At 45.2% G+C, this 26,227-nt stretch overlaps 1 protein-coding gene across 1 annotated transcript in view; it reads left to right on the top strand.

Annotated features, from left to right (window-relative positions):
• pou2f2b (POU class 2 homeobox 2b) overlaps positions 1-22,208 on the top strand; it is a 37,745-nt gene extending 15,537 nt beyond the window's left edge. Inside the window, exons 2-17 of the mRNA XM_078287279.1 lie at positions 13,458-13,523; positions 13,942-13,976; positions 14,143-14,199; positions 15,259-15,378; positions 15,682-15,798; positions 15,847-16,008; positions 16,372-16,477; positions 16,609-16,700; positions 16,845-16,994; positions 17,115-17,256; positions 17,571-17,719; positions 18,420-18,617; positions 18,888-19,111; positions 19,745-19,813; positions 20,219-20,292; positions 21,880-22,208. Of these exons, the coding sequence (XP_078143405.1) occupies positions 13,458-13,523; positions 13,942-13,976; positions 14,143-14,199; positions 15,259-15,378; positions 15,682-15,798; positions 15,847-16,008; positions 16,372-16,477; positions 16,609-16,700; positions 16,845-16,994; positions 17,115-17,256; positions 17,571-17,719; positions 18,420-18,617; positions 18,888-19,111; positions 19,745-19,813; positions 20,219-20,292; positions 21,880-22,208 (2,090 nt within the window). The remainder of the gene's footprint in view (positions 1-13,457; positions 13,524-13,941; positions 13,977-14,142; positions 14,200-15,258; positions 15,379-15,681; positions 15,799-15,846; positions 16,009-16,371; positions 16,478-16,608; positions 16,701-16,844; positions 16,995-17,114; positions 17,257-17,570; positions 17,720-18,419; positions 18,618-18,887; positions 19,112-19,744; positions 19,814-20,218; positions 20,293-21,879) is intronic.
• The last annotated feature ends 4,019 nt before the right edge of the window (positions 22,209-26,227 follow it).

Here is a 26,227-nt window from a genome sequence, read left to right as displayed (position 1 = left end):
TGTGAGTGTACTAGCCACTGTGTGTGTGTGTTTGTTTGTGAGCAGGTGAGCGTGCGTGCATGTGTGTGTACATATGAGACACAGAGAGAGAGAGAGAGAGAGAGAGAGTCCGGAGGCTAGGCTCAGGTTTACACGTGTGTGATCAGACTAAGCAGGGCTTAGAGGGGCCAGCAGCAGCAGGATGGAGAAGAGAGAGGAAGGAGGGGTGGGGAGGTATTGTTCTGGAGGAGGGTTGGGGGGGCGGTTGGGGTCGGACAGGAGACAACAGGGATCCTCCTCCCCCCCTGGGAGTTGAACCTACAACCCCCTTACCCTCTTGAAGCCCTCTGGTCATGGACTTGAACCCCGTAACCCCCTGATGGACAATCTGTTCCTCTGCCCAGCATCACCACAGCGCTGCGCATGCCGTTAACGGATAAAGAGGCTCAGTGTGTGTGTGTGTGTGTGTGTGTGTGTGTATGAGTCAAGTGTTTGGTCAGTTGCTTTGACCATTTGGGTCTTGCCCCCTCTCTGTTAGAGGCAAAACAAAAAAAGAAAAGAAACTGGAAGCCAGGTGATTTGTTTTTTTTAACCCCCTTCTTTTCATCTATACGTTTTGCAGAGATTCTCACTTTCTGTGTGAGAGGTGATTGTTTTTATATTTTATATTTTATTTTATATATTTTTTGGAATAGTTGAATAGAGTATGGAGCGTGATCCACAGGGACATAAGAGATGAATTCTGTCTTTCTCTCTCTCTCAGTGGACTCCCAGCTCTCCTAGTGTCCCTCTAACAAGGACTGCCTGGGACACAGAAGCAGGAAGGTTTATGCATGCTCGGACCCGGCTCATTCTTCACCTGTCAACAAAATCATTCTCACCTCGGAAGGAAAAAAAAAAAGAAGATAGGGAGGAGGAGAGGGGGGGGGGGGGGGGGGGGTAGAGAGCTGTTAGTGAGAGAGAAGGGGAGATGGAAAGATGAGGAAGAAGAAAAGAGGACGGGGTTGATATATTTCTCTTGGCCGTTTTTTTTTCTTTCTTTCTTTCTTTCTTTCTTTTTTTTTTTTTTTTAAATATATATTTCTCTATTTCTTCCCTTGTTTGTGTTTGTGGGCTTTGCTTATCAGATCCCAGCTCCATTCAGGGCTTCAGTCAGAGGAAGAAGCCAGACGCCTCTGTCTCTGTTTCATTCAATCTCTCTCTCTCTCTCTCTCTCTCTCTCTCTCCCTCTCTCCCTCTCTCTCCCTCTCTCTCTCTCTCTCTCGTTCTCCCTCTCCTAACCTTTGAGAATAAGAGCCTTGAATTTGAATTTCAGAGCGAGCGAGAGGAGGGTTTGGAGGGAGGGAGGAGGGGAAGCAGGAGGAGGAGGTGCGGGCTGGGAGGTGGGGAGGGGGGCTTTGTAGGAGCCGCGGTCGTTGAGAAAGGGCCTGCTCAGCGCGTCCCCCAGCCTCCCCCCTCAGAGGGGCCCCGATCGATACAAACTCGGAGCAATAAAGCTTTCCCCCTGTCATCTCTGCAGAATACAAAGCAGAATAGAGAGAGGGAGAGAGAAAGAGAGAGAGAGAGAGGGAGAGAGAGAGAGAAAGAAAGAGAGAGAGAGAGGGGTGAAAAGCTGTTCCGCTAGCCAGACCAATTTCCTAACCCCCCTCCTCCTCGCTTCACCACCACCCCAACACACCATCACCACCACCACCACCACCACCACCTCTATCAACCCCCTTACCTCCTTCTTTCTATCCATCTATCGCATCGTTCACTTCTTTCCCAAATGCACAACACATCCCCCCGCGTCCTGACTGCATCGCTGTGTAGATATCTCTCCATAATGAATACCAGCATGAATAAAGTATACAATAGACTCCCTTTTTCCCCAACTATCAGAGAGAAAGAAGGAGGAAAGGAGGGAGGGAGAAATGGAAAGATGAAGGAAGAAAGTGATAAAAAAAAAATGGTGTGGTGAGGGGAAAAGAAGTAAAACACCCAGAGAGCGGGATGGATGAAGAGAGAAAACAGGAAGGAAGGGAATGATAGTGATAGCATGGGATAAAGGGAGTGTGTAGGGGGGGGGGGGGGGGGGGGGGTAAGGGAGAGAAAAGGAGGGAGGGACAGGGGAGGAAGGATTGCACCCAGAGAAAGATGGATGTAGCGATACAGGTAGAGAGGAGGTGGAGGAATATTGATGAGGGGGAAACAGAATAGAGAGAGGAAGAGGGAAAATGTGCGGGGAAGAGCGAGGGAGCGAGGCAGGAGGGGGAGAGAGAGAGAGAGGTGAGGGGGTCAAACAGCAATCCCTTGAATTGAGAGCCAATTACTGTAATTGTAATCTGGATTCAAAGCATACAGACACAGCAGTGACAGGCTCACGCAGGCAAACATACGTGCACACACACACACACACACACACACACACACACACATATTGAGAGAAACCTCAGACAAAAGACAGTGTGTGTGTGTGTGTGAGAGAGAGTGTGTCTCTACATGCTGTGTTGATTGTTCTGTGGAACTGCAGGTGTGCATGCATCCTGTGCGTGTGTGTGTGTGTGTGTGCGTGTGTGTGTGTGTGTGTGCATGCATTTGTCTCTCTCTCCTCTCTCCATTCTTCTCTATTGAATGGCAGTGCAGGAGTCAGCCTGCCAATCAACTATTGTACTCTTGTCAATTTAATAATATTTCGGTACGACCTCCACAGCGCTACAACCATCGGTGTGTGTGTGAGTGTCTGTATGTGTGTGAGCTTGAGTGTGTTCCTGTATCTCTCGCTAACACACACTCTATATTTCTCTCTCTCTCTCTCTCTCTCTCTCTCTCTCTCTCTCTTTCACCTCAATCTGCCCCCCTCCCTCCCTCCCGCTCTATTTCCCTCCCTGGTCCCTGTCTCTCATTCTCTCCTTTATTAGAAGAAGATAGTGCGAATCCTTCATCTCTCCTCCACTAATTCTCTCCGTTATTGTCCCTCCGTTCGGCCCCTCGTCCCCCTGCACTCCGTCCTCCTTTCTTTCTCGCCGTGATCTATATCTCTCGCTTTTTTTAAACCGTGCCCTGGCCTCCTTCCTGTCCTTTTCTGTTATGCTTTTGCTTTCTCTCATTCCCGCTTTCACTCTATCACCTCACACGGGTGTCACATCCTCGTCTCTCCTCTTCTCTTTTCTCCCCCAGACCTCATCCCTCCATCTCTTTATCTCACCTGCCTTTCTCTCTCTCTCTCCCTTCTATCTCTTTTCTCTCCTACTGGTCTCCCTTTTCCTGGCCAACTCGTCCTCTCTCATTTTCACCGTCTTCCCCTTTTTCTTTATCATCATCATCATAGGCTCATTTTGTCAACTCCCTCTCCCTCTCTCTTCCTTCACCCTCTCTCTCCCCTCTGTCCCTCTCTCCCTCCCTCCCTCCCTCCCTCCCTCCCTCCTTCCTTCCTCATCCCTCTCTCCCTCCCTCCGCCCTGTTCGTTCCCTGGGGAGGTCAGTAATAATGGTAGTGATGGAGTGAGAGAGGGAGGTGCGATTATTGTCTTGTCGGGAGTCAGAGGAATCGATCGGCCCAGAAATATGAGGCGCGAGAAAGAGCCGCTGTGTCAGATACAATAACCACCCGCTCCCGGGGGCTTACACACACACACACACACACGCACACACACATACACACACACCACAGAACATACAGACACATACCCGTATTCATACATCGACGCAAACACACACATTCATTTGGCCCGACGCTGACACACATGCACGTCTTTCTTTTTCATTAACGCAATGCACACATTTTCTCTTCTTCTGTGGTGGAGAGAGTGGTGAGGCGGTGTAATCATCTATATGCTTTGATCTGAGATAAAGCATAGAAGTAGATCTGTTCTGATCATTCTTCATGCACAGATAAAGGGCAAGGCGAGGAAAATCGCTCACACACCTTTCACTCACGTAGCTATAAACAGACATAAACACACACATACACACACAGAGACACGCACGCACGCACACACACACCGAGCACACACTCACACTGAGACCTTTCACTGCTGTTGCCTGGCAACGTGGCCGAGTGTCCAATCGGAGTGGAGAACAGTGGCCAGTGATGTCACAGCTGCTGCTGACCAGCAGGTCTGAGTGAGAGAGAGAGAGAGAGAGAAGGAGAAAGAGAGAGAGAGAAGGAGAGGAGAAAGTTTGAATTAGAGAAAGAAAGGGTAAGGTCGCGAGAAAGAGTGGGATGATGAGGGGGTTTGAAGGAAGAGAGACAGAGCAGAGGAGAACAGGCAGAGGTGAAAGAGGGGGCGGATGGGTGGAGAGAGGGCTGCGGAAAAAGACAGCAGTTGCCATAACCAAAGTACCCCCATCACTCTGACTCTGAACAGCCTTCCATCTGCGGAGAAAATGAGGGCTAATACGACACAACAGCCTGTTTTGTCAGTGTAAGTGAATAGTTTGGTCTAAAGTGGTCTCAGTGCCCCTCATGTGCCGGCGATGAAGGCCACTGCTCCCTCCCTGTAGACGCTCTTCTGTTAGGAGGAGAAGAGCGGATGAGAGGAGCAAAGAAAAAGATTTGAGATTCAACCTTGGTAAGCGCCATGGGAGAGAGCAGTGTCTGTCTAGACAAGCCCGGCTCCCTATGGGCTACTGAGATGATATAGAGAGGTGGAGAATGGTGTGAGAGAAGGATGGAGGGGCGGAGGGGCAGAGGAAAGGAGCGATTGAGAGGTATTAGGACAGGAGAGGGATAGGTGTTGTAAAGGTGTAGGTGGCGTGCGAGTGTGTGTGTGTGAGAGAGAGAGAGAGAGAGAGAGATGGCGCAGGTCCCATGGTAGCCAACAGTGTGAGTGTATTTTAGCCCCTGCTGCTTCTCATACAAAACCTCAACCTCTGTAGTCTCCACACTGCTAGACCTACTGTTTATAATCCTGCTCCTCCACATGGGGCTACACACACACACACACACACACACACACACACACACCTATACAGTAGACTAGATTTTAAATCTCTCACCTCGTAGAATATAGTCTTGCATGTGGCCTGTGTATAGGACTTGGTGGGTCCAGCATTGAGCCGTGCTCTGTCCCCTCTATAAGAATAGGAATATGATGGATTATATGAATTAGAGGCCGTGTGTGCTCTAGGCCTGAGGCTGCACTAGATATAGGAGGGCCGAGCCATAGAGGGTTACTGAACGGGTTTGGAGACCACAGAATTGTCCCTGCAATGACCCATTATGCACACTGTCGCCATCCCTCTCTCTCTCTCGTTCTCCCTCCCTCCATCCTCCCCTGCTGTCTTCCTCCCCCAGCTAACACCCTTTCCCCAATCCTTTTATCTCTATCCCTCTCTCTCACCTTCATTCCCTTCACTCTTTTCCCCCTCCCTCATTCCCTGCTTTCCTTCTTTTCCTATTGCTCTCTTTTTCTCAATAAACCCCCCCTTTCCCTCATACCCCAATCCTCCCTCCCTTCCTCTCCCTCCCTCTCTCTTTCCCTCTCTCTCTATCTCTGACAGTGGAGTGATTGATGGCGCTCTTGAGGCCTCAGCCTCCCCCCATCCTCTTCCCCGGGGTCCCACTATCAGATTGAGAGAGTGTGTGTGTGTGTGTGTGTGTGTGTGTGTGTGTGTGTGTGTTCGTGCTCTTATGAACATAACTTTCAGCTGCGACCAAAACACACCCTGCATAAACATGCCTCATATTCTCAGATTAAAAACATCAAAATGTGTCATCCTCACAATTTACTTTTTCTTTATTTAAAAATAGATTTATTCTATGTATTATATGTATTATTTTCCCTTTCTTATTTCCAAGTGATTTCACAGCCCATATGCTGTGTGTGTTAATATGTTTACTGCAAATAAGGCCATTTGCCGTAGGCCCAACATCCTCTAAGTGGCAGGACTGGAGTGTCGCTAGGTCTGGTCTCCATGGCAACCAAGGCTCAGACCTCCTTGAGGCAGGATGGCCCCCCTTGGCCATGGACCATACTCACACACACACACACACATGCACACACACACACACACACCTAGCACACTTAGATTCACCAGCCACCTATAGCAACTATTCAAACACACACACACACACACACACTTCGGTGGTTATGCGGGTAGATGGGGGGTTGGAACAAAGGTCACGGCCAAAGCCAGGATGCCCAGACGACCTCTGACCCAGAGACACGCCCCCTCCCCACGCGCAGTCTGTCACTGTCCCCGGACAGGCCTGACCAATGGGGTCAGCGTGCATGTGCGCTTACACACACACACACGCACGCACACACACACACCATTACTTACTGATTACTTGTAGGTACACAAACAAATCTCTAATATACAAGACTGCCTGAAAGATCTGTACCCATCTCACCTAGGGGTATTTTAAATCCTTCTAAATACACTGTGAAGTATAAATTCACTGACTGCCAGCACTTTGTAATATGAACTACATTAACTTTCTATATCAGTGCTGTTGTCACTGTGACTATATTTTTACAGACTTTAGAGCATCAGCATCTTGTATGCATTTTTTTTCTCTTAGGACACAAGTAGAAATAATGTCTCTGTATCGCACAGAGCCCCTCCAGTGTAGTACAGTATGCACTTCTTAGTATGGGAGGGTCTATCCAACGGTACATTGGTCAGTTGTAAATCACCACATAAAGTATTTATAAGGTTAAACTTGGGAACTCTGCTGCCGTTAGCTTTTGAATTAGTGAACTCGGACCAAGGGAGAAGGAGGGGGAGAGGCGGCGGCGGGGGGTGGAGGGGGGGGTGGGGGGGACGGAGCAGCGGTCCGCCTCGTCCCGGTCCTCCAGGGATGGAGCCACTGTGTTCATTTGGATTAGAGAATCAAGAGTGCCACCTTGTGGTTGTTTTGGGCTACTGTCGCAGCAACGCATCTTCACTCTCAGTTTTGAAAATCTAGCCGGTGTTTTTGCTGAAACATGCCGTTTTGCTTTTCTCAAGATCGTTCTCAGACTTTGGATTTTCAATTATTTAGCAGCTTCTTAGTCTGTTAAGCCTAGTGGGCTCCATTGATAGTAGCTCAAATCTATCTGCAATGTTCCATTTTCATATCTTATCTACCAGTCTCAGTCAGTAGAGATGAATGTGTGGGTTTGTGTGGTACAGCAGTGTGTCTAGCCCACAGTGTGGGTTGGTCAGCGGTACAGTTGGTTGTGACTGAGTTTTTCCTTCCGCTCGGGTTAGAGTGGGGCTGTGGTTGGTAAATTAGGCTGCTGATGTCTCACATGTGCCTCTGTCTGTGACGACCTCCCTCTCAGACCAGCTTTTACACCCACAGCTGTAGTGGCAGCAACACCAGACACAGACAGGACCAAGGTGAGATGCTCATGACTCATGATAGAGAAAACAAGGCAAGGCCGATAAAATAGCTTAGGGTTGAGGAAAAAGTCTGAGCAGCTGATTTTTGAATACGTTTTCAAGGTGCATCAGTTCATATATAGTGCAAATGTGTCATACACTCTTCCCTCGGTGCATGGTCAGAATGTCGAGCCCGCTGTTTTTCTCTGAGAGTGTGAATGAGTGAGCGAGCGTGAGTGTGAGCGACTGTTTCCAGCCACGCCATCACTTTCCATCGGCACCCGTCTTCCCCCTCTTTTTCACCTCGTTTATCTCTTCAATCACCTCGCTCACTCACTCTCTCCCACTCTCTAACCTCTTGCGTGTCCCCCATTTAAAAAAAAAAAAATTCTCTCCCCTGTGCCGAGTTCCTACTCTTTTGCGGCTTACTTCCTGTTGTGTTTCTCTTATTTCGTAGTTGCAGGATGTGGGGAGGAGGTGTGGCCTGGCTGGGGGGTGTGGACTGTCGTGTGTGTGAGACAGAGAGAGAGAGAGAGACAGAGAGAAAAGGAGGGAGAGAGAGTGATTCTCTCAACCATATGATACACTCCTCTTTTTGGTTAGAGAGAGAGAGAGAGAGAAAGAGAGAGAGAGAGAGTTTTCTTTACATAGCGCACACACACTCACACACAGACACAGATATGACCAAGACGGCAGCAATAGCAGCAAAGGACTTCTCCAGTATGTGGTTGCCAGGTGAGTGACTGTCTGCGCAGCCCTCTCTTTTGGCCTTCATTTGCCCAGACCAATTAAGCTTTGCGTGAGGACAGTGTGTGTTTGCGTGTGTGTGTGTGTGTGTGTGTGTGTGTATGTATGTGTGTGAGAAAGAGAGAGAGAACCGTGGCTAAGCTGTTGATTAATGCCACTGGATCTAACAAGCTTGGCTAATTAGAGAACATCAAAGAGCTAGAGATGGTATGGAGAGAAAGAGAGACAGGGAGAGAGAGGGATGGAGGGATGGACGGACAGACGCCTGTCGCAGGCAGAGGGAAAGGTCAGACACCTCGTCAGCCCATAGCATAGACTGTGTGTGTGTGTGTGTGTGTGTGTGTGTGTGTGTGTGTGTACGTGCTTGAATGTTGACTGTAAGAATGCGTGAGGAAAATACAGGAAAAAATGTTTTTTGAAATGTCTTTTGCTTAGAACAAAAAGTAGTGTTGGTAATAAAAAAAAGGGGTTGCAGCTTACCTATCTTGCCAGTAATCTCCTATATTGTGATTATTTTTCATCTAGCATCTAACACATTGTGTTTTTATGGCCAAGCATCTGCTACATTGGAATACTTACCATAGCTTGTGTATGCAGAATTTTCAGCTCATAGGGTGTTTCTTCCTCTGCAAAGTTTGAAATTGGTGTCATTTTCTATGTATGTGTGTGTCGGGAGGGGGAGGGGAGGGGGGGGGGGGGGTGCGCGCTACCATTGCTATACCCATTTTTATCAGTTATCATGTAATAAATGTTACACTTCAGTCAATCAATTTAAAACAATTTATAAAGTGCTTTTAACAAATGTTCTTTGCAAATTGCTTTACACAGAACAAAGAACCAAAATACAGAAAAAACAAGACAGAAAAATCAGAAGGGAAAAAGGCTAAAATAATTGTCATTCTGATAAATATTTTGAAAATGAAGTTAAAGTAAAGCACAACTGAATTTGTCATTTGTCCTACAAGCTTGTTTTCGGTGGTCAGCTCTGGCTGTGAGAAGTAGCAAATAGGCTCAGTTGACCGAAGACGAATCACACAGAATAGCATATCAGGCCTGAGGTGACTCACCAATTACTCGAAATCAATTTGTAAATGTCAATTAACTCATATTTGTCTTTGGTTTGAGTACTGATATGATCTCTAAGGCATTGAAGTCACTTTGAAGATGTACTGACTTTATCGCAGAGTGATTCATGGGTTAAAATCATCTTGTAACTACGTAACCCTGATGTGGTCAGCGATGTGCAAGATATTGACCTGCTATATACGTTCCTCTGTCCAGGATGACACATCCTGCTCACCACACAACACGTTTACGGGACGCTATACTATACAGGATCCTTATGTGCATTATATAAAGGCCAATATTGTGTGTTGTAGTTCAGAATATAAATGCAAAGAAAAGGTGAGAAAAAATGTGATAACAAATTTTGCTCAGTGCACAATAATTCTCACGTTGCCATCAGCAACAAATGCATCTGAGCCATATTAAAGTTGATTGAACAATTCATCAGTTTTGCTAATTTATATCAGAAAAAAGAGAAGAAATGGGGAAGATTAAGTGGGGGGTATCACCAAATTTGACTTAGTGTTAGGGTCAATATTGTCCCCTTTCCTCCTGCATGTACAAACCTGTTTTACAACATGTCTAAAACTCTGAACCTTACTCTTCTGCTTTAACTGCATAGGTGCAGTAATTAAAAATGTAGCACATATCTACATATAAAGTTGTCAGCAAGGTTCTCATTGGCATAGGCTTATATTTAAAAATGAGTTAATTGGCATATTATCTAGTAGTTTGTTTTTTGTTTCATTGTTTTTTTTTTTTTATTACTTCAGAGACTGACAGCAATGTCTGTCTACATATGAAGTGTTTGTCTACATTTGAAACATCAAGGATCCCAATACCATAGACTTATATTCACAACACAGTTCATGAGCTCATATTTAGCATCACTTTAGTAATTAGCAATTTTTGGTGTAGTTTAGAGACAGACCGTAAACTTACAGTGATATAATAAAATACTGAGCATCAGCAATGTCAGCGACACCAACTAATGAAGTGTCATCACCTTGATGGTCAGCCTGCTGCCGTAACACCTGGGGTTTTGTCTTCAGCTCCTTACTTTACTGTTCGATTTTTGTCCTAATTTCCATACTTTACTCTTAGATTTTTGTCCTGAGCTCCTTACTTTACTGTTCGATTTTTGTCTTCAGCTCCTTACTTTACTGTTCGATTTTTGTCTTCAGCTCCTTACTTTATTCTTAGATTTGTGTCTTCGGCTCCTTACTTTATTCTTAGATTTTTGTCTTCGGCTCCTTACTTTATTCTTAGATTTTTGTCTTCGGCTCCTTAGTTTACTGTTCGATTTTTGTCTTCGACTCCTTACTTTATTCTTAGATTTTTGTCTTCGGCTCCTTACTTTATTCTTAGATTTTTGTCTTCGGCTCCTTACTTTATTCTAAGACAGCTGTGCAAAAGGTTTTCAGCTGGCAAGCGTATTCTTTGACGAAAACAATATAAGTTTTAAATGGAAAATATTTCTTTGCAATCAAAATCGGGACCCCTCAGGGCTTCTTGGTTTTGAAATTCGTAGTTAGTAGGTGTGGTGACTCCAGTTCCCAGACACCCCCCTTGGCGCTAGGGTCGTGTCCTGAATCAGGAAGTGGGGTTGAGGGGTGGTGGTGGGGGGTTGGGGTGGTTGCAGTGGAGTTTCATCTCGGCCAAAATACCCTGAGGAGAATAACAGAAACAGTCCAGGCTGAGCACACTCTGTTGTTCCTTGTTCCTTGTATTGCATCATTTATTCATGACACAGGATTATACAGCATTAAATTTGGTCTATTTAAGATACAGTGGGTTTGGTGTAGCGCACTGGTGTCAGTGGGTCATGGATAAACCCTGGGCTTTGCTGTAAGATTAGAGTACGCTGTAACGGCTTAATGATGAAAGAAATGGGCATAGTGGTTCAACTCGAAAAATAGTGCATTTAATCTTACTGTAAATTCATTAATTTAACACTATTGCAAATACAGTTTGGAGCCCATGCACCGTGGCAAAATGAGGGGCCACTGTCAAAAAATGGAGCTTCTAACTCTCACGCCTATTCACTCACAACTTCTCTCAAATTGTACCTTTTTGCATAATATGTAACAACTGCCCCGTGTCAGATGAAATGGACGCATGGTGGCAAAATCGTGTGCATGTGTTTTTTATGGGGGAGGATCAGAAAGAAAGAGTGAAAGAGATAGAGGGAGAGAGAGATAGAGGGAGAGAGACAGAGAGAGAGAGAGAGAGAGAGCGGGCTAATATTAATAGCCTCGCTGACAGTAAGTGTTGGGTTTAGCACTCTGCGTTCAACCCTGTACAAGGGGAAGTCGTGAGGGGAAGTGAGAAAAAGACACAGCATCTTGATATACTATCCCCTCCACTGTATTACTGACCACATTATCCACCATGCTACTGTCTATAGACTGTTCTGTACCATGAATCAGTACACACCTGCCCTCATGTCCAGCAAGCATTCAGATAGAACAGACAGTTGGGAAATACACAGTACAGTAGGCTCTCCATGACACACCTGTTCTGTGACTCATACTATCGTTTTACATGATGAGTTTTGGCTTTATCATTGTACACTGCACATGTTGAAGAGATGCACGAAGAGCACAAGGTTAATAATGTAACAAATGACACCCACATTAATGTTGCTGTGGATTACAATGTGTGATTTATCAACAAGTCAAAAATGTGTGAAGTGCTGCACTACATATTGAGCAACGCTGGATAGTTACTGGTTTCAAACCATACAAGATGAAACCAAATAAGGAGCCGTATGTAATATCGGAATAACCACAAACTACCAGCTGTAAAAGACTTGACACCAATAATAGATTGAGCAGGTTTGCTTCCACATGTGTGTGTGACCAAATTAGCCTTTGCAGAAAGTCCATCTATTTGAGGGCAATCCTGTGGTCAGGGATGTGCTGATGTGTGTGTGCTGCTGACCCAAGGTTATAACCAGTATGAGAGTGGAGAAGGGCTTTTCTGGCCGACCACCACTTCCCCCTTCCCCTTATAACTCTGCATGCACCAAAGTCCACTGTTCTCCCATCTGTTTTACCGAAATCTCTCCTCCTCTGCCTCTGATCAGGGGTCAGCTTCGTATCTATAAATTCTTTGAACTGATGATTTGATTATTAAAAGCTGGCATCAGGTCATCAGCAGCAGTCAGAGAAGCAAGCTCGTCTCCTTCTCCACGTGTCACTGCTGCCCCCCAATGGTAAAAACCATGCTTGACCACTTCAGCTGTCTGCTGTTGCTCTTGTGTAGACAGAGAGTCAAATCAGGGTATTTACTCAACTCATATTGATAAAAACACAGCAGTAAGCTTTTGCAAAAATTACCAATTACCATACTGTCAGTGCTCTCATCTGTAACGTGAGAAACAACAGGATGAGCAGAGGAGAGATAAAGGGGAGAGGAGGGGGAGAAAGGGGAGAGAGCGAAAGGAGGAGGGAGACAGAGTTTATTATGCAGGTGGCAGATATAATTAGTTGGTCGTTGGGCAGATTTGCATGTTTTCACAAAAGGGAAGTAGCCTTGTGTGTGTGTCTGTGTGTCTGTGTGTAGGTGTGTGTGTGTGTGTGTGTGTGTGTGTGTGCGCATGAGAGATCGAGAGAGAAAGAAAGAACAAGAAAAGAGAAAGAGAGAGAGGGAGTGGATGGATGCAACAAAGATTTGTCTCCACAGTTTGTGGTTTCTGACGAATAAAGGCTTAGAGATAGCAACATTGGATGATTAACAAAAATAAACTATTGTACACACATACGCACACACACACACACACACACACATTCACACACACGCTCACACACACCTCTCCTCAAATCCTCACTCCCATCTTCCCCACTCTTTCTCTCTCTCTCCGCTACCAAAATGCTCCTATTTCTTTTGCTTTAGAAATATACTGTGTACTTTAAACAGAATGCTGTTGCCATGGGGACTGTCCCAGTACACTATCAACCAGGAAGTGATGTGGTCCTGTGATGGATGACACACGGCGAGAAACAGTTCAAGTGGTGGGCTGCTCCCACGCAAACATCTTGGGCTAATTTTAGAACGAACACCTTGGTCCAACCTACTCTATGTGAAACCACTAATTGGAAAGAATGAATGGATGTGGACTTGATTCAACTTTTACGTGATTCAGCCACATGGGTTGGTGCAGAGCGTGTAGGCTCAGTCTGTGACCTGAAAACTGGCGCCCAAACCTATCCATGATCGACACCCTGGCCGTCCTTTTTCCTCTCTCGTCGCCTAGGTTCTGATTACCTCCCTCATCTTTATCTTACTGCTTCCCTCTGCTTTTTCCTCTGCTGCAGACGTTAGAATCAACCTGCCTGACTGCTGGTTTTTCTTTGTGTCTTCCCGTTACAGATATCAGGATGTCAAAGCCAGTAGAGGTTGAGAAACTAGGGGCTGACTCTCCATTGGAGAGCACAGGTATGAACTGTTTATGTGTGAGATGTGTGTGTGTGTGTGTGTGTGTGTGTGTGTTAGTGGTCTTACTGTGCTGCAAGTGAACACACACATATACACAGGCAAACAACAAACAAATACACACACTGTTCTTTGATTTAACCCATTTAATCAATCTCTCCTGTCAATATAAAATTTTAGCAAAAATGTGAAAGAACAACATTTTACCTTCACGCTAGGCCTCTTGTTGAATTAGAAAAAATTGCTCACTATTTGTGTGTGTATGTGTGTGTAAGAAAGCGCGTGCTCCTCTGTTGAAGTACGTGGAATGTATATGTGTATTTGCATGTGTGTGTATGTGCGTGAGCTTGAGCGCATTGCATGTTGATGTATACATATCGCGTGCGTCTGTTTCTCACTTTTTCCTCTCCCTCCTACACAGATTCAGAACGGAATGGTCCGGAATCTAATCACCAGGTAAGTCTGACTCCTGTTATTTTGTTTGTCTCTCACTTCTTTCTCCTACATGATTTATAGGGCAAATGAGATGAGAGATATATTGAGGGAAAAATAGAATGTACTATTGCAATCAATTATGATGGTAATTGGTGTTATTAATTTATGCCTGTTTCTCCTCCTGTAGGCTCAGTCAATGAAAGTCAACCCCTTTCCCCTCTCACCAACCCTGAGCAGCAGCAAGGTGAGTGTGATTGCGCACGTGTGTGTGTGTGTGTGTGTGTGTGTGTGTGTGTGTGTGTGTGTGTTTCTGAATCTGTGCCTGTGCATGTCTGGGTGCATCCTTGTATTTTAACATTACACAATAGGATCCCTGACAGTATAGCTGCTGTAGCTTTGTATTCATTTCTATGGATTGAATGTCTTTTTTGTTTTGTCTGACGTTGAGGTCCATAAACTGTCGAGTATCCACCTAGCCTTGAATGTAAACAAATTCACTGATAATATGGTGGCACTTTCTCTTGACAAAACACTTTTAGAATTGAACTAAATCCATGATGCCACAACTCACCAAAAGGTGAAATCATCCTGATTTGCATACCGATACAGGGATATGCAAATCAGTGAGCTGGCAGAGTCCCCCTGCCAGTTCGGACATGCCTGATCCTGGAAGAAAAGAAAATCCCTTTTGTATTAAAAAAAAAAAGACTAGTGAACTCCTATTCCCACCTTTCATATGAAAGAGACCAGAGTAATTCTCAGGTCAGGGGAGGCTTCGTTGTGAAGCGTTAACCGAAATGACACACAATCGTAAATCATCAACATACTATTAGTATTACGATCTCAAATAGTCAGGTAACCTTATGTAGTTGACTATATTTCTACATTAATAAACAACATTTTTGAGCAATTCCAAGTTCAGACTCTGCACTAGACTGGGAGCGTCCAGGTCTTTTGTTTTTAATATTTGCTCACTTTCTTTATGGGTGACTGTTTAGTGCGAGCTTGGTTCGTTGCAGCAAGAACTTGATACAGGTTCAGAGGAGAGGAACTGTGCAGAAAACTCTAGTATTGTTTTCTTTTCAGCAGTCAGATGATAGGAGGAATGGTTTGCCAACTGGCTTTTTGACACTAGTTTTGTGTTACAGTATGCCTGTTCGGTTCTATTTTCATATGAAGAAGAATGTCATCTGCAGTACTAATGTAGCAGAGGTGGAGGATGAATGCTCAGTGTGGGACTTCTGTTTTGGCTACCTGGTATTTATTAATGTTCTTCTACCTCTGTTCTCTGTCTTCTTCCCAGAATAAGATGGAGGAGTGTGGTGAAATGTCCCCGGCCCTCCCTCCCTCTCATGGCCCGACCCCCTCACAGACCGCCCTGCAACATACACAGCTCATGCTGACCGGCTCCCAACTGGCAGGGGTAAGACACACACACACGCATACACATACACACACACACGTACACACACACTTCAGCCATCTACCTGTTGGTTGAGCTTTGCTTTTACCTTGCTTGCTTCTCTGGTGCTGCTTTTTGAACACTCCTTTTCCCTCTTCATCTCCCCTCTATCCATTTCCTTCCTTGATTTTTCTTGTCTCCTTTACCCTCTCCTCTCTTCTCCTCTCCTCTCTTCTCCTCTCTTCTCCTCTCCTCTCTTCTCCTCTCCTCTCCTCTCCTCTCCTCTCCTCTCCTCTCCTCTCCTCTCCTCTTTCTGTCTGTCAGTTGACAGCTCTGTTGCCAGCGCAGCAGCAGTTGTTGCTGCAGCAGGCTCAGGCGCAGCTCCTGGCTGCAGCTGTGCAGCAGTCCAGTGCAGCCCACGCCGCGCATGCTGCTCATGCAGCCGCCCAAGCCAATCAGCAAGCTCAGGCAGCCGCAGCAGCAAATCAGCAGGCCCAGCAGCAGCAGCAGGCGGGACAAACGGGCCAGCAGGCCCAATCCCAGTCCCAGGGACAGGGACAGAGCACACAGGAACAGACAGGCCAAAGTGTCCCTGTCCCGCCGCCTCCACCCCAGCTCACCCTGTCCCAGCCAATCCAGCTCACCGCCCAGGTACTGACTACCAATCAGAGCCGCTTCCTGGTGAGGGGCTTGATTGAGGAACCAGTATCAAGCCATGGACTATTTCCTCTTGCATGTTTACTGTATGTTTCATGGTTGAAGGTTTTCCACCTTGCAAGTGTGCTCCTCTTCTCTTCATTCTTTTCTATGTGGCCATAATAACACTATTATTTTTTTTGCATAATTCATACTTATATGCTTAATTCCACATCTTTTCAACACTTACTCCTTGCCTCAGTTGGAGATAGACCACATAGTCTAGAATAGATAGTCTGAATTACCCCTCTATCTATCCTAATAAAATCCTCCCTGTCGTTCTTTCTCTGATCTGTCCATTCTCTCTGGATTGAACAGGACATCCAGCAGTTGCTGCAGCTTCAGCAGTTGGTGTTGGTGCCCGGCCACCCGCTCCAGTCTCCTGCCCAGTTCCTCCTCCCACAGGCACAGCAGGGCCAGCAAGGTGGGCAGGCCTGTTATTGGAATAGTTAGTCATGTTTTTGACACAAATATCACATTAATTTGATATAGATATTTTCCTAGTTTTGTTATAATGATAGTGGATAATGGACTCTGGACTGTTTTTTTTACCAGGACTCCTATCGACACCAAATCTAATTCCGCTACCTCAGCAAAACCAAGGGGGCCTGCTGTCTGCTCCAACCAGACTGGGACTCCAAGCACAGGTAGGGCCAGGAAATCATCATCAGCCTCAACAAGGACCATTCAGTCCCTGCTGTAACCAGTCTTCAGTGATAACCAAATGCCTCTGTCTCTCCTCTCTCTTTCTGTCTCTCCTCCTCTCTCTCTTGCCTTCGTTCCTCCTGCAGCGAGATAAGAGCGTGGAGATGGGCATCGGTGGAGGCGTGACCGCGGTGCCCTCAGTGACCTCTCACCCCGAGGAGCCCAGTGACCTGGAGGAGCTGGAGCAGTTCGCCCGCACCTTCAAACAGAGACGCATCAAGCTGGGCTTCACACAGGTAGGGAGAAACACTGTGTGTATGCAGGCCGTGTTTACTTTTGTATGTTTCTCAGTAATTGCTGTATTTTGACGCGTCCCAAACAACTTCTTCTTCTTCCTTCCCTCATCTCTCCACCAGGGTGACGTCGGCTTGGCCATGGGGAAGCTGTACGGCAACGACTTCAGCCAGACCACCATCTCCCGCTTCGAGGCCCTCAACCTGAGCTTTAAGAACATGTGCAAGCTGAAGCCACTGCTGGAGAAGTGGCTCAATGACGCAGGTGAGATGGGAGGAATTCATGGCATGCTTGTCTCTCATCAAAATGGTTTCAGATTTTGAACAAGTTGAAGTGAGCTTAATTTGTCTCTCCAGATCCCAAAACAACAAGATCATGTGTGGATAAGATGAAGAGAGCGCACTTTATGTTTTATTAAGGCTTCAGAATTTGCTGCTTGGCTCGTATTTGCCTAGGTCTGCTACTAGATAAATATTGTACACTGTAACATTGTTAAAACTGTAAACTGACATTTGCTCTGTGTGTGTGTGTGTGTGTGTGTGTGTGTGTGTGTGTGTGTGTGTGCATTCCCCCTTCAGAGACCATGTCCATAGACAGCACCCTGCCCAGCCCCAGCTCCCTCTCCTCTCCCTCTATGGGCTTCGAGGGGCTTCCTGGCCGCCGCAGGAAGAAGAGAACCAGCATTGAGACGAATGTCCGCGTGGCCCTGGAGCGCTCCTTCATGACGGTGAGACAATTAACCCCATTCATTTAATTAAGAAATGATCAAATTAATTTAGAAATTTCAAATAAAGCCGCTTGAACTCAAAGTTGTTGACTTTTGTGAGAATTATTATCATGCTTTTGATAACAGACGTGGAATTATCATTCACTTTGCAATGGATTCAAATACTTTTCTTGGATTGATTGATTTTGTCTGGCCCATTATGAGTTCAAAACCCATCTGTGACTCAGGACAGGAGAGATCAAAGCAAAATCTCTGAGGATATCAAATAAGAATAATAATAATTATAATTATCCCAAGTCTGCTTGATAATGCTGTTTTATATGTTCCATAGAGTTGATATGCATGAATGTGGATAAATGAATGTTTTTATGTCTCCATTGAATATGACTGAGATGACAAATTGTTATTGCGTTGGTGTTATAGAATATGGATGCTTTAACAGCCTTTTATCTGTATCTTATGGCTGCTATAATCCCTTTAAATAGGACTTTTATGTGAGGATTTATTTTAATACTGGACAGAATTGTTAAGCTATGCATTTGTCTGCATTTTTTTTTTTTCTAATATAAATTGTTGAATGTCAAATTCTGCTCTGTCTGTTTTTTCTCAATGTGATAATGGTTTGATGTGTCTTGGTGTTTTTAATGTCTTGCATCATGTGGACTGAATCCAGTGCCTGTCTTTCTCTCCTCCCCAGCAGAACCAGAAGCCTACCTCAGAGGAGATCCTGCTGATCGCCGAGCAGCTCAACATGGAGAAGGAGGTGATCCGCGTCTGGTTCTGCAACCGCCGGCAGAAAGAGAAACGCATCAATCCCTCCAGTGCCACCCCTCCCCTGCCAAGCCAGCCCCCCACTGCCCCACCGACGCACAAACCCCCCTGCTACAGCCCCCACATGGTACGGCCTGCTTGGCGCTTACTGGTGTCTGACCATAACACTCTTGATGCATAACTTATAAGGCGCGAATGCCTCACAATCTTCCCAGTATCTATCTCCTGTATATATCCTAATGAATGGACTTTTGCTATAAAAACACCTCCCTGTTACTCAGCTTTTCCCCAACTGGAATCAGCTAACAGACTATGTCTAGTTAGTTGCTGAAACCTAACTCTCTCTCTTTCTCTCTCTCTCTCTCTCTCTCTCTCTCTCTCTCTTTCCCTCTGACAGATGTCCAGCCAGCTGTCCCAGGCCGTGACCAGCCTCAGCAACTCAACAGTGACCACCATGTCCTCCATCTGCCCCCTGACCTCCAGCCTCACTTCCACCCACCCCTCCCTCAGCTCCACCCACCCTTCGCTCAGCTCTGCACCCTCTCCAGTGACTCCTCCTCCTCCCCGCAGCACGGCCAGCCCCGCCACTCCCAGCCACAGCACACTCAACATTAACACAGGGTGAGAGCATATGCAGCGTTCACGACATGCCACCAGTTTGCTTCCCCAATCGGTTCTTTTGTAACAGTGATGGTTGGGGCAAGTTTTGGTTTTTAATTTCAAGTGGATCCTTTGATTCCTTTAGTCCTTCAGCCCCAGTTTTGGTTCGAATGTAGGTTGCAGCACTAAAACTCTTCTTATATGGATGCTTTATTATGATAAAAGCAATATTCCAAAGCATTAAGACTGTGTTTGGGTTTGTTTTGGAGGAAAATTTAGTTGAATTATAATATAAAATTTTTAATTTTCTCTGTCAGTAGTGGCAATTTTCTAGCTGTGGGGACTCACCTCTGTTGAATAAATATAGGCAAAAATACACACATGCCATATTGACACATCACACACAGTTTGACCACACATTTCCATAAACATCTCCATGACGAATACTGCACTGCACCATGCTCGGTTCACCTGCAGTTTGTAGTTAAATGGTTGACACACACACACACACACACACACGTGGATTGTTTGCGCACGCACACACTGATCTCCCAACATGCCGTTGGGCGCCACTGCTTCCGCCTGTGCAGCAGTGCATTCTAACCCTGTGTGTGTTTGTGTATGTATGTGTGTGTGTGGTTCTTGTGTTCACAGCTTATGGCGTATGGGTAAAAAGAACGGTGACGTGTCTAACTACATCACCGATTTTGCTGCAAACTTGAGGTGAATACGACTGAGACACATGCAGAAAATCACACAGATATACAAGACATTCTTGTTCGGTACATCAAAATGTTGTATTGTATTGTATTGGATCACATCTATCTTGCTCATAAACGTGTATAATTGAGAGTTTTGGTATTTCATAACTTTTTCCAAGATGCTCTCTGTTGCTTTCTGTGTTTCTAACCTCTTGTTTACATCTGTACAGCCAACTGTCAGCATACTAATGCTCTTTACCTGTGCAGGACTGATTTTGCCCTCTGCTTGTCCTTGCTGCTAAACCTGCTTCTTTCTCACCTTTTCTCCTCTGCCTGTCTGTGTCCGTATATGCTTGCTTGTGTGTGTATGTGTGTGTGTGTGTGTGTCTGTGTCTGTGTGTGTGTGCGTGTCTGTGTGACACAACAGGAACACTGTGATGGGAGTTAACACAGGGATGAACCAAGCTCTCCTCGGTAATAATCCCCTGGCTACTATCCAAGGTGTGTGAGAGAGAGAGAGAGAGAAGCATGGAAAGGCACATGAGCTTATTCTAGGAAAAAAGAAAAGAGAGAAAAGATACTAAGCTTAGCATCAGCACTGATGAAGAACAGAATATAACTTAGTGGTCAATGCCGAGGTCAAGGTGTACTTTATTATTTCATTTCAGAGGAATTCTCAGGGTTGCAGAGTGCATTGAAAACACAGACAGAGGCATTTCTTGTTCACCACAAAAAAAACCCACAAAACCATGAAATACACAGATATATTGTACCGCTCTCAACCACTTACAACCACTTACACTAACCCTCCTCTATCAAACATGCACACACACATAAATACCCTTGCTTACATCACAAACACACACATATAAACACAGAACACGCACAGCCAGGCTCACTCTCACACACACACACACACACACACACCTCCCCATCTGTCCCACATATACATTAATACATAAACTTGAGCATAGTACAAGAATAGTACAGAATACAGAAGTGCCCGGTCCCGCAGAACTGACCACCAAATAGTTCCACTCACCATAAGCAGAAGTGATTTTATCGTATTTCATGGCGTGAGAATGAGAAGAAGGTGGAGAAAGATATATGAAAAAGAGAAGTGTGGTGATGAGTGATAGTTATGCATGGTAGGTATAGACTAGATAGATAGATAGATAGATAGATAGATAGATAGATAGATAGATAGATAGCAACTGAGAGATACAGAGTTGTAGAGTAGAAGAATGCTTTATTTCTCCTCTCTCTCATTATGTTCTGTCTGTTCCCATCTAGATCCATGAATCCATCCCATCAAGTGTGTGTGTGTGTGTGTGTGTGTGTGTGAGGGAGGATGGCTAAGATTGTGCGGCCTTGAGTCTTTTTTTCATGCTGTGCTGTCTCATTCACATTTAGCCCTTCATCTCTTCATTTCATCCAGTGAAACCAGTCAAACATGTTGATGATTAAAGGAAAAATCCACCCTAAAACACTTTAACACTATTAAAAAAAACAGCTATTGGTGATGTATCTTGCAGATCTGGGTCCATTTTCTTTAGTGGTGTCTAAAAGCAGTAAACTTCAGGTTTTGGTGTCAGTCCTTCAGAAGCTTCACCTTCTTTCTAGACTAACCAACATTTAACAATCATACAGGGAGAAATCCATCATAGAAGAGGCAGCGATACCAATTTCTCCCCCAACAGTAGCCTCAGTAGACCAGAATGCATTGCCACCACAAGACATGTTGCATTTTGAGTAAGACTCTCGTTTTCTCTCACCTGGAAAAACTCTCGCTCTCTTGCTGTTACTATTCTATCGCGACCGCTACTGCTCTCTCCGCCTACACACACTGAATGCAGCAAGTTCAGGTACTTTCTCTTGGGGTTGTTGAAAGGCATTCTGGGAAATGTAGGAAATCACCAACTGAAGTAGAAGTTGAGGGAAAGTGGGTACAACAAAAAACGTAAATTACGCTTCATCACTACATCACAAATTGATGATGAGCATTGCAAGAGTGTCCGAGGGTGGATTCTTCCTCTAACCGTTTTCTCTTCACCCCTTCACCTGTTCTCCTCTCTTTCTCCCCCTCAGCCCTAGCAGCCAGTGGTGGCCAGCTGCCTCTTTCCAGTCTTGAGGGGGGCAGCAAGGTGATGTTGGGGGCCTCCGGGGGCCAGGGAGGGGGGCTCCCCTCCTCCCTCTTCCTCAACCACCCCGCCCTCCTCCACATGGGCCAGAATCCCGGCGCTGGACTGGTCAGCGCCGCCATAGCCAAAGCCTCCCAGCCCTCCCCCTTCCCCTCGGCCAGCAGCATCAGCCCCACCCCCTGCTCCCCCTCCCCCTGCTCCAGCCCCGCCTCTTCCTGCTCCTCCAGCGAAATGGCACACAGCCCGCCCTCTCTGGGAGGGGCCAAGATTGAGTGACCACGCCAAGGGCCAATCAGAGAGGAGGAGGAAGGAGGAAACGAGAACCTCGCCTTTCACACCAAAGCTATCTCTTTCTCTCTCTTGTGCTCTTCTTCCGTTTTTTTTTCGCAATGGCTCTCTCTCTTTCTCTCCCAGTCTTTCGATGCCAAAAATACACAGAATGAAAGAGGAGAGAGGGAGGGAAAGAAGTGAAAGAGGGGAGAAGGGGGGGAAAGGGGAAGATTGAAACCAAAAATCTTTATCTATCCAAACAGATGGAGAGGAGGCAACGTGGGACCTTTTTGTCAATAACTCGCGAAATCGACATGGCACCTCTCCGCTCTTTCTCTCTAAAGGAAAACAAACCAATGACTCATTAACAAAGAGACGGAAGAGAGGGCAGAGATACGTGTCGAAATGCATAAACCAAAAATGACAAAAGATAACTTTACTATGTGACGAGGGAATGGCGGCAAGGACAAAAAGTGGAGAGGAGGACTGTGTTTGTGTTTTGTTTTTGTTTTTTCGAAAAGCTGCGGGTCTGAAGGAAGAGGAGTAGGGAGGATGAGTTTAAACCAAAAATTTACCTGAGGAGGAGGAGGAGGAACACACAATGACAAAAAAAACGACAACCATACCAAAATCCCAAATACCAAAAACCAAAAATACGGAGAGAAAAGCTTTATTCAAAGGACGTGTAAATACTGAAGCTATCCAGGACCAGGACTCTACTGCTACTGCTACTCACACACACACACACACACACATACAGACATCAACAGCCGATCCATCCCGCCATCGACTCATCTTGTCTGTCCCAGTTCATGTGTCTGTCATAGGTTCTCATGTTAGATATTTTGCATAGTTTTGTAAAGGATTGTTACTGAATGAGCCAAGAGCTCCTCCTCATGTATGAGTGAGGGTGGCTGCCTGCCACACCTGCCAGTACTACTGTATCTCAATGACTTCATGCATCTAGTCTCTTTACCTACCTCTGGTTCTAAGAGCGTACAATAGCTTTTCTCTCGCCTTCTTTTTTTATTCATATTTCTTCAGCAGAGGCTTGTGTTATTCAGCATCTATTTTTTACACTTCATAAATTCTAGTTGGTTTTTTTCCCGTTATTTATTAGTTTCATTATACAATCCTGTTCCTATTTATTGTTGCAGCTTTTCAGTGTTAGCTTTGAAGTTCGACTCATCATCAGTGTCATCATCATTGTCTTCATCATACGCAGCCATCTTTGTGGTGCATCATGCTTCTATTGTAGCTATTCTTCGAGAACTGAGATGAAGAAACGCAAAGGAGGGACAGTTGTAACCTGACTTGTAAGGTCTCACTCTTCAAGTGAGCAGAGTAAAAAAACGTGCACATCTCAATCTCGACCAGGTGCCAAGAATGCAATGCAAAGAATAGAACAAAAGTAGAGTCCGCACACAGCAAGTTGCTCCAAAGGTGTATGAATTTATTAAGACCTATACATGTGACATTTGGAGCTCCGTGCTCTTCATCAGACCACCCTTTCTTCACTCTTAAAATAACCCATTATCAGTGACTCCATGGTTAAATAAACATGCCCTGGAAACTTCACACACCTAAATGCTGTTTGTTAAGAGTGGCGACCATTTGAAAAGTATGAAATGGGGCCGTGATTGGAGATTTAAAGTAATAACCGTTGAGGCTGAAGGCTAAACAAGTCAATAAAGACGAGTTTAGTCACAGATGGCTCTCATTCCTGCCTCGCCAATCAGCATAGATGCCCCAACACCTGTCTGTCTAGACATGTTTACTGATATATGTGTGTTTTCATCATCACTCCATCAATCACATTTCACTGTCATTTTCCACCTCAGACTGCCATTAATTCTCGTTGGAAACCAAAGCATTCACAAGGCTGCGCTCTTCTGAGAGAGAGTCAAGCCAAGACATACGAACATAATAAGACACGGGGGCTGAGAACAGAACTCGACTTTACCATTGAAAGCCCCTGGTTTAATCCCCTCCGCCTGACCCTTCCTAACACCCATGGGGGAAGCTTTATTAGGGGACTGATCCTTACTCTGAAGCCCCCAGAAAAGGGGGTACGCCCCCCCCCCCCCCCCCCCGTGCGCGTGTGTGCTGGGAGGGGCAAAGGAGGGACACGCTGTAGTGAGGGGAGCAGGCGTCACACTTTTGTAAGAGGATACCAAAAATAAACCCAAACCAAAAAAACAACCCAAGGAATGACAGAAGCAAACCAAAAAGAACCCCAACCAAATACGGCTGGAGGGAGGAGGGGAGGAGGACAAAGTGCAGGTTTCGACAGGAGTGGAGCCCTTGCATCTCTCTGTCTGTCTTGTTGTCTGTCTGTTAGCTTAGGGCTGCAGCGGTCGGCCCACTCTGAAACTGTGTAGCATGGATAGATGGAGGGATGGACAGACAGGCAGACAGACAGGCGGGCAGATAGAAGGACTGATCATCCCTCCCCTCCTCTGCCTCTCTCTCCAGCTCAGCTCTCTGGTCCTGGATGGAGCTAAACGCAAATGACCTCACTGAACTGAATCTTCTAAATCTGTTTTTATTTTTCTGTTGGTTGGTTCTGATTGTTTTATCTCTGCTGTGTCTCTTGATGCCGTTTTATGTACTGTACTTTAGTGCTTATACTCATTTGGAATAACGTACTCGCTTACTTACTACAAGAGCTCCTTATTTTTTTCGTAGTCGTGCTAGAGATTTTTATCAGGTGGTTGGAAAAATACTGTGAAAATTTAGCTTCCAGATTTTTATTAGATAAAGAAACAGACTGTCTTGGCAGAAAAAAGACACACAAAAAGCCAAAAACAAGAGTTGAAAAGCAAACCTTAAAACACCAAACCAAATATCGAACCAAACCAAAAAAAAAGGTAGAATGGAACATAACAGATGATCTAACTGCCCTTCCTGCGTCTGCATGGGGGCTCAGAAATAGGTTAGAGTCAATTTGTCTGAGGTGTATATGTGTGTTTTTCTGTATGTAAGTGTTTATGGGAGGCCAAATCGAAAAAAAAATAGAGTAGGGTCTTAAATGATGTCCTGTCATGAATTTTGACCCCGCAGACGGCAAAGTAACACACACTTCTACATGATTACACACACAGCACCGGCCTCAGTCAAGTTGACGGTTGAGAGTTGGACTAAATGTATCCAAAGAATATTTTGGTTTGATCCACACCGGAATACAGTTGACACACGAGAATCGTCCATGAACCAAACTTTAGATGTGGGGTTCGAACCTTAAAGGTGAAACCTTTTCTCCACATTGACTCTTAGACGGAATGTATCTGTTAGTGCTTCTATAGATTTTGTAGAAAAAAGATCTATGTTCTACTGCTTACTTATCGCTAATGTATTAAAAGAAAAAAACTTACAAAAAAGAACTTTGAGAAAAAGATCTTAAAAAACATTGATGATAATGACTTGATTTTAGACCAAAAATTTTAACTATCTCTCTTTGGACTTTTTATTTCCCTTATCGAGATGATTTAGACTTTGATTGTACTATTTATTCAGGGTAGGGTTGGTTGATTTGTTCGTGTTATCTTTTCTTCTTGCTATTTATTTGTTAATTTATTTCTAGAGGTGCTTTTTTTACTGGGGAATATATTTGGGGATATATTTGTGATGGAATTTTTTTTTGCCCCCCCCCCCCCCCGCTAAAGTCCTTTCTCACTTCTTCAAAACCAAATAATACCATAAATGCAACCACAGGGTCCTTGTAGGGCCTTTAGAGGATACGGCTGACTGGATGGTTGGCCGTAAAAGATATTCTCTTCCTCATTGAGAGCGCTCTCCTCTTAAAGGGGAGGGTGCAGCTCACGGGGGGAAAGGGGCAGCGCTGTGTGGATGAGAGCATCTCGTGACTTTACTAACAGTCTAGCATCTATTAGGATAACAGGACTCTGCAAGGTAGAAAATGAATGAGAGTCAGAATTTGGAAGGTTGTCATGTTTTTGGTTCATACGCGCTTTCTGGACGTAAACATGCATTTATTTCTCCTAATAACAAGGGGAAATAGTTGA

Source organism: Centroberyx gerrardi, chromosome 12 (assembly GCF_048128805.1).
Source record: "Centroberyx gerrardi isolate f3 chromosome 12, fCenGer3.hap1.cur.20231027, whole genome shotgun sequence".
Lineage (NCBI taxonomy): Eukaryota > Metazoa > Chordata > Actinopteri > Beryciformes > Berycidae > Centroberyx > Centroberyx gerrardi.
This window is presented reverse-complemented; position numbering and strand designations above follow the sequence as displayed.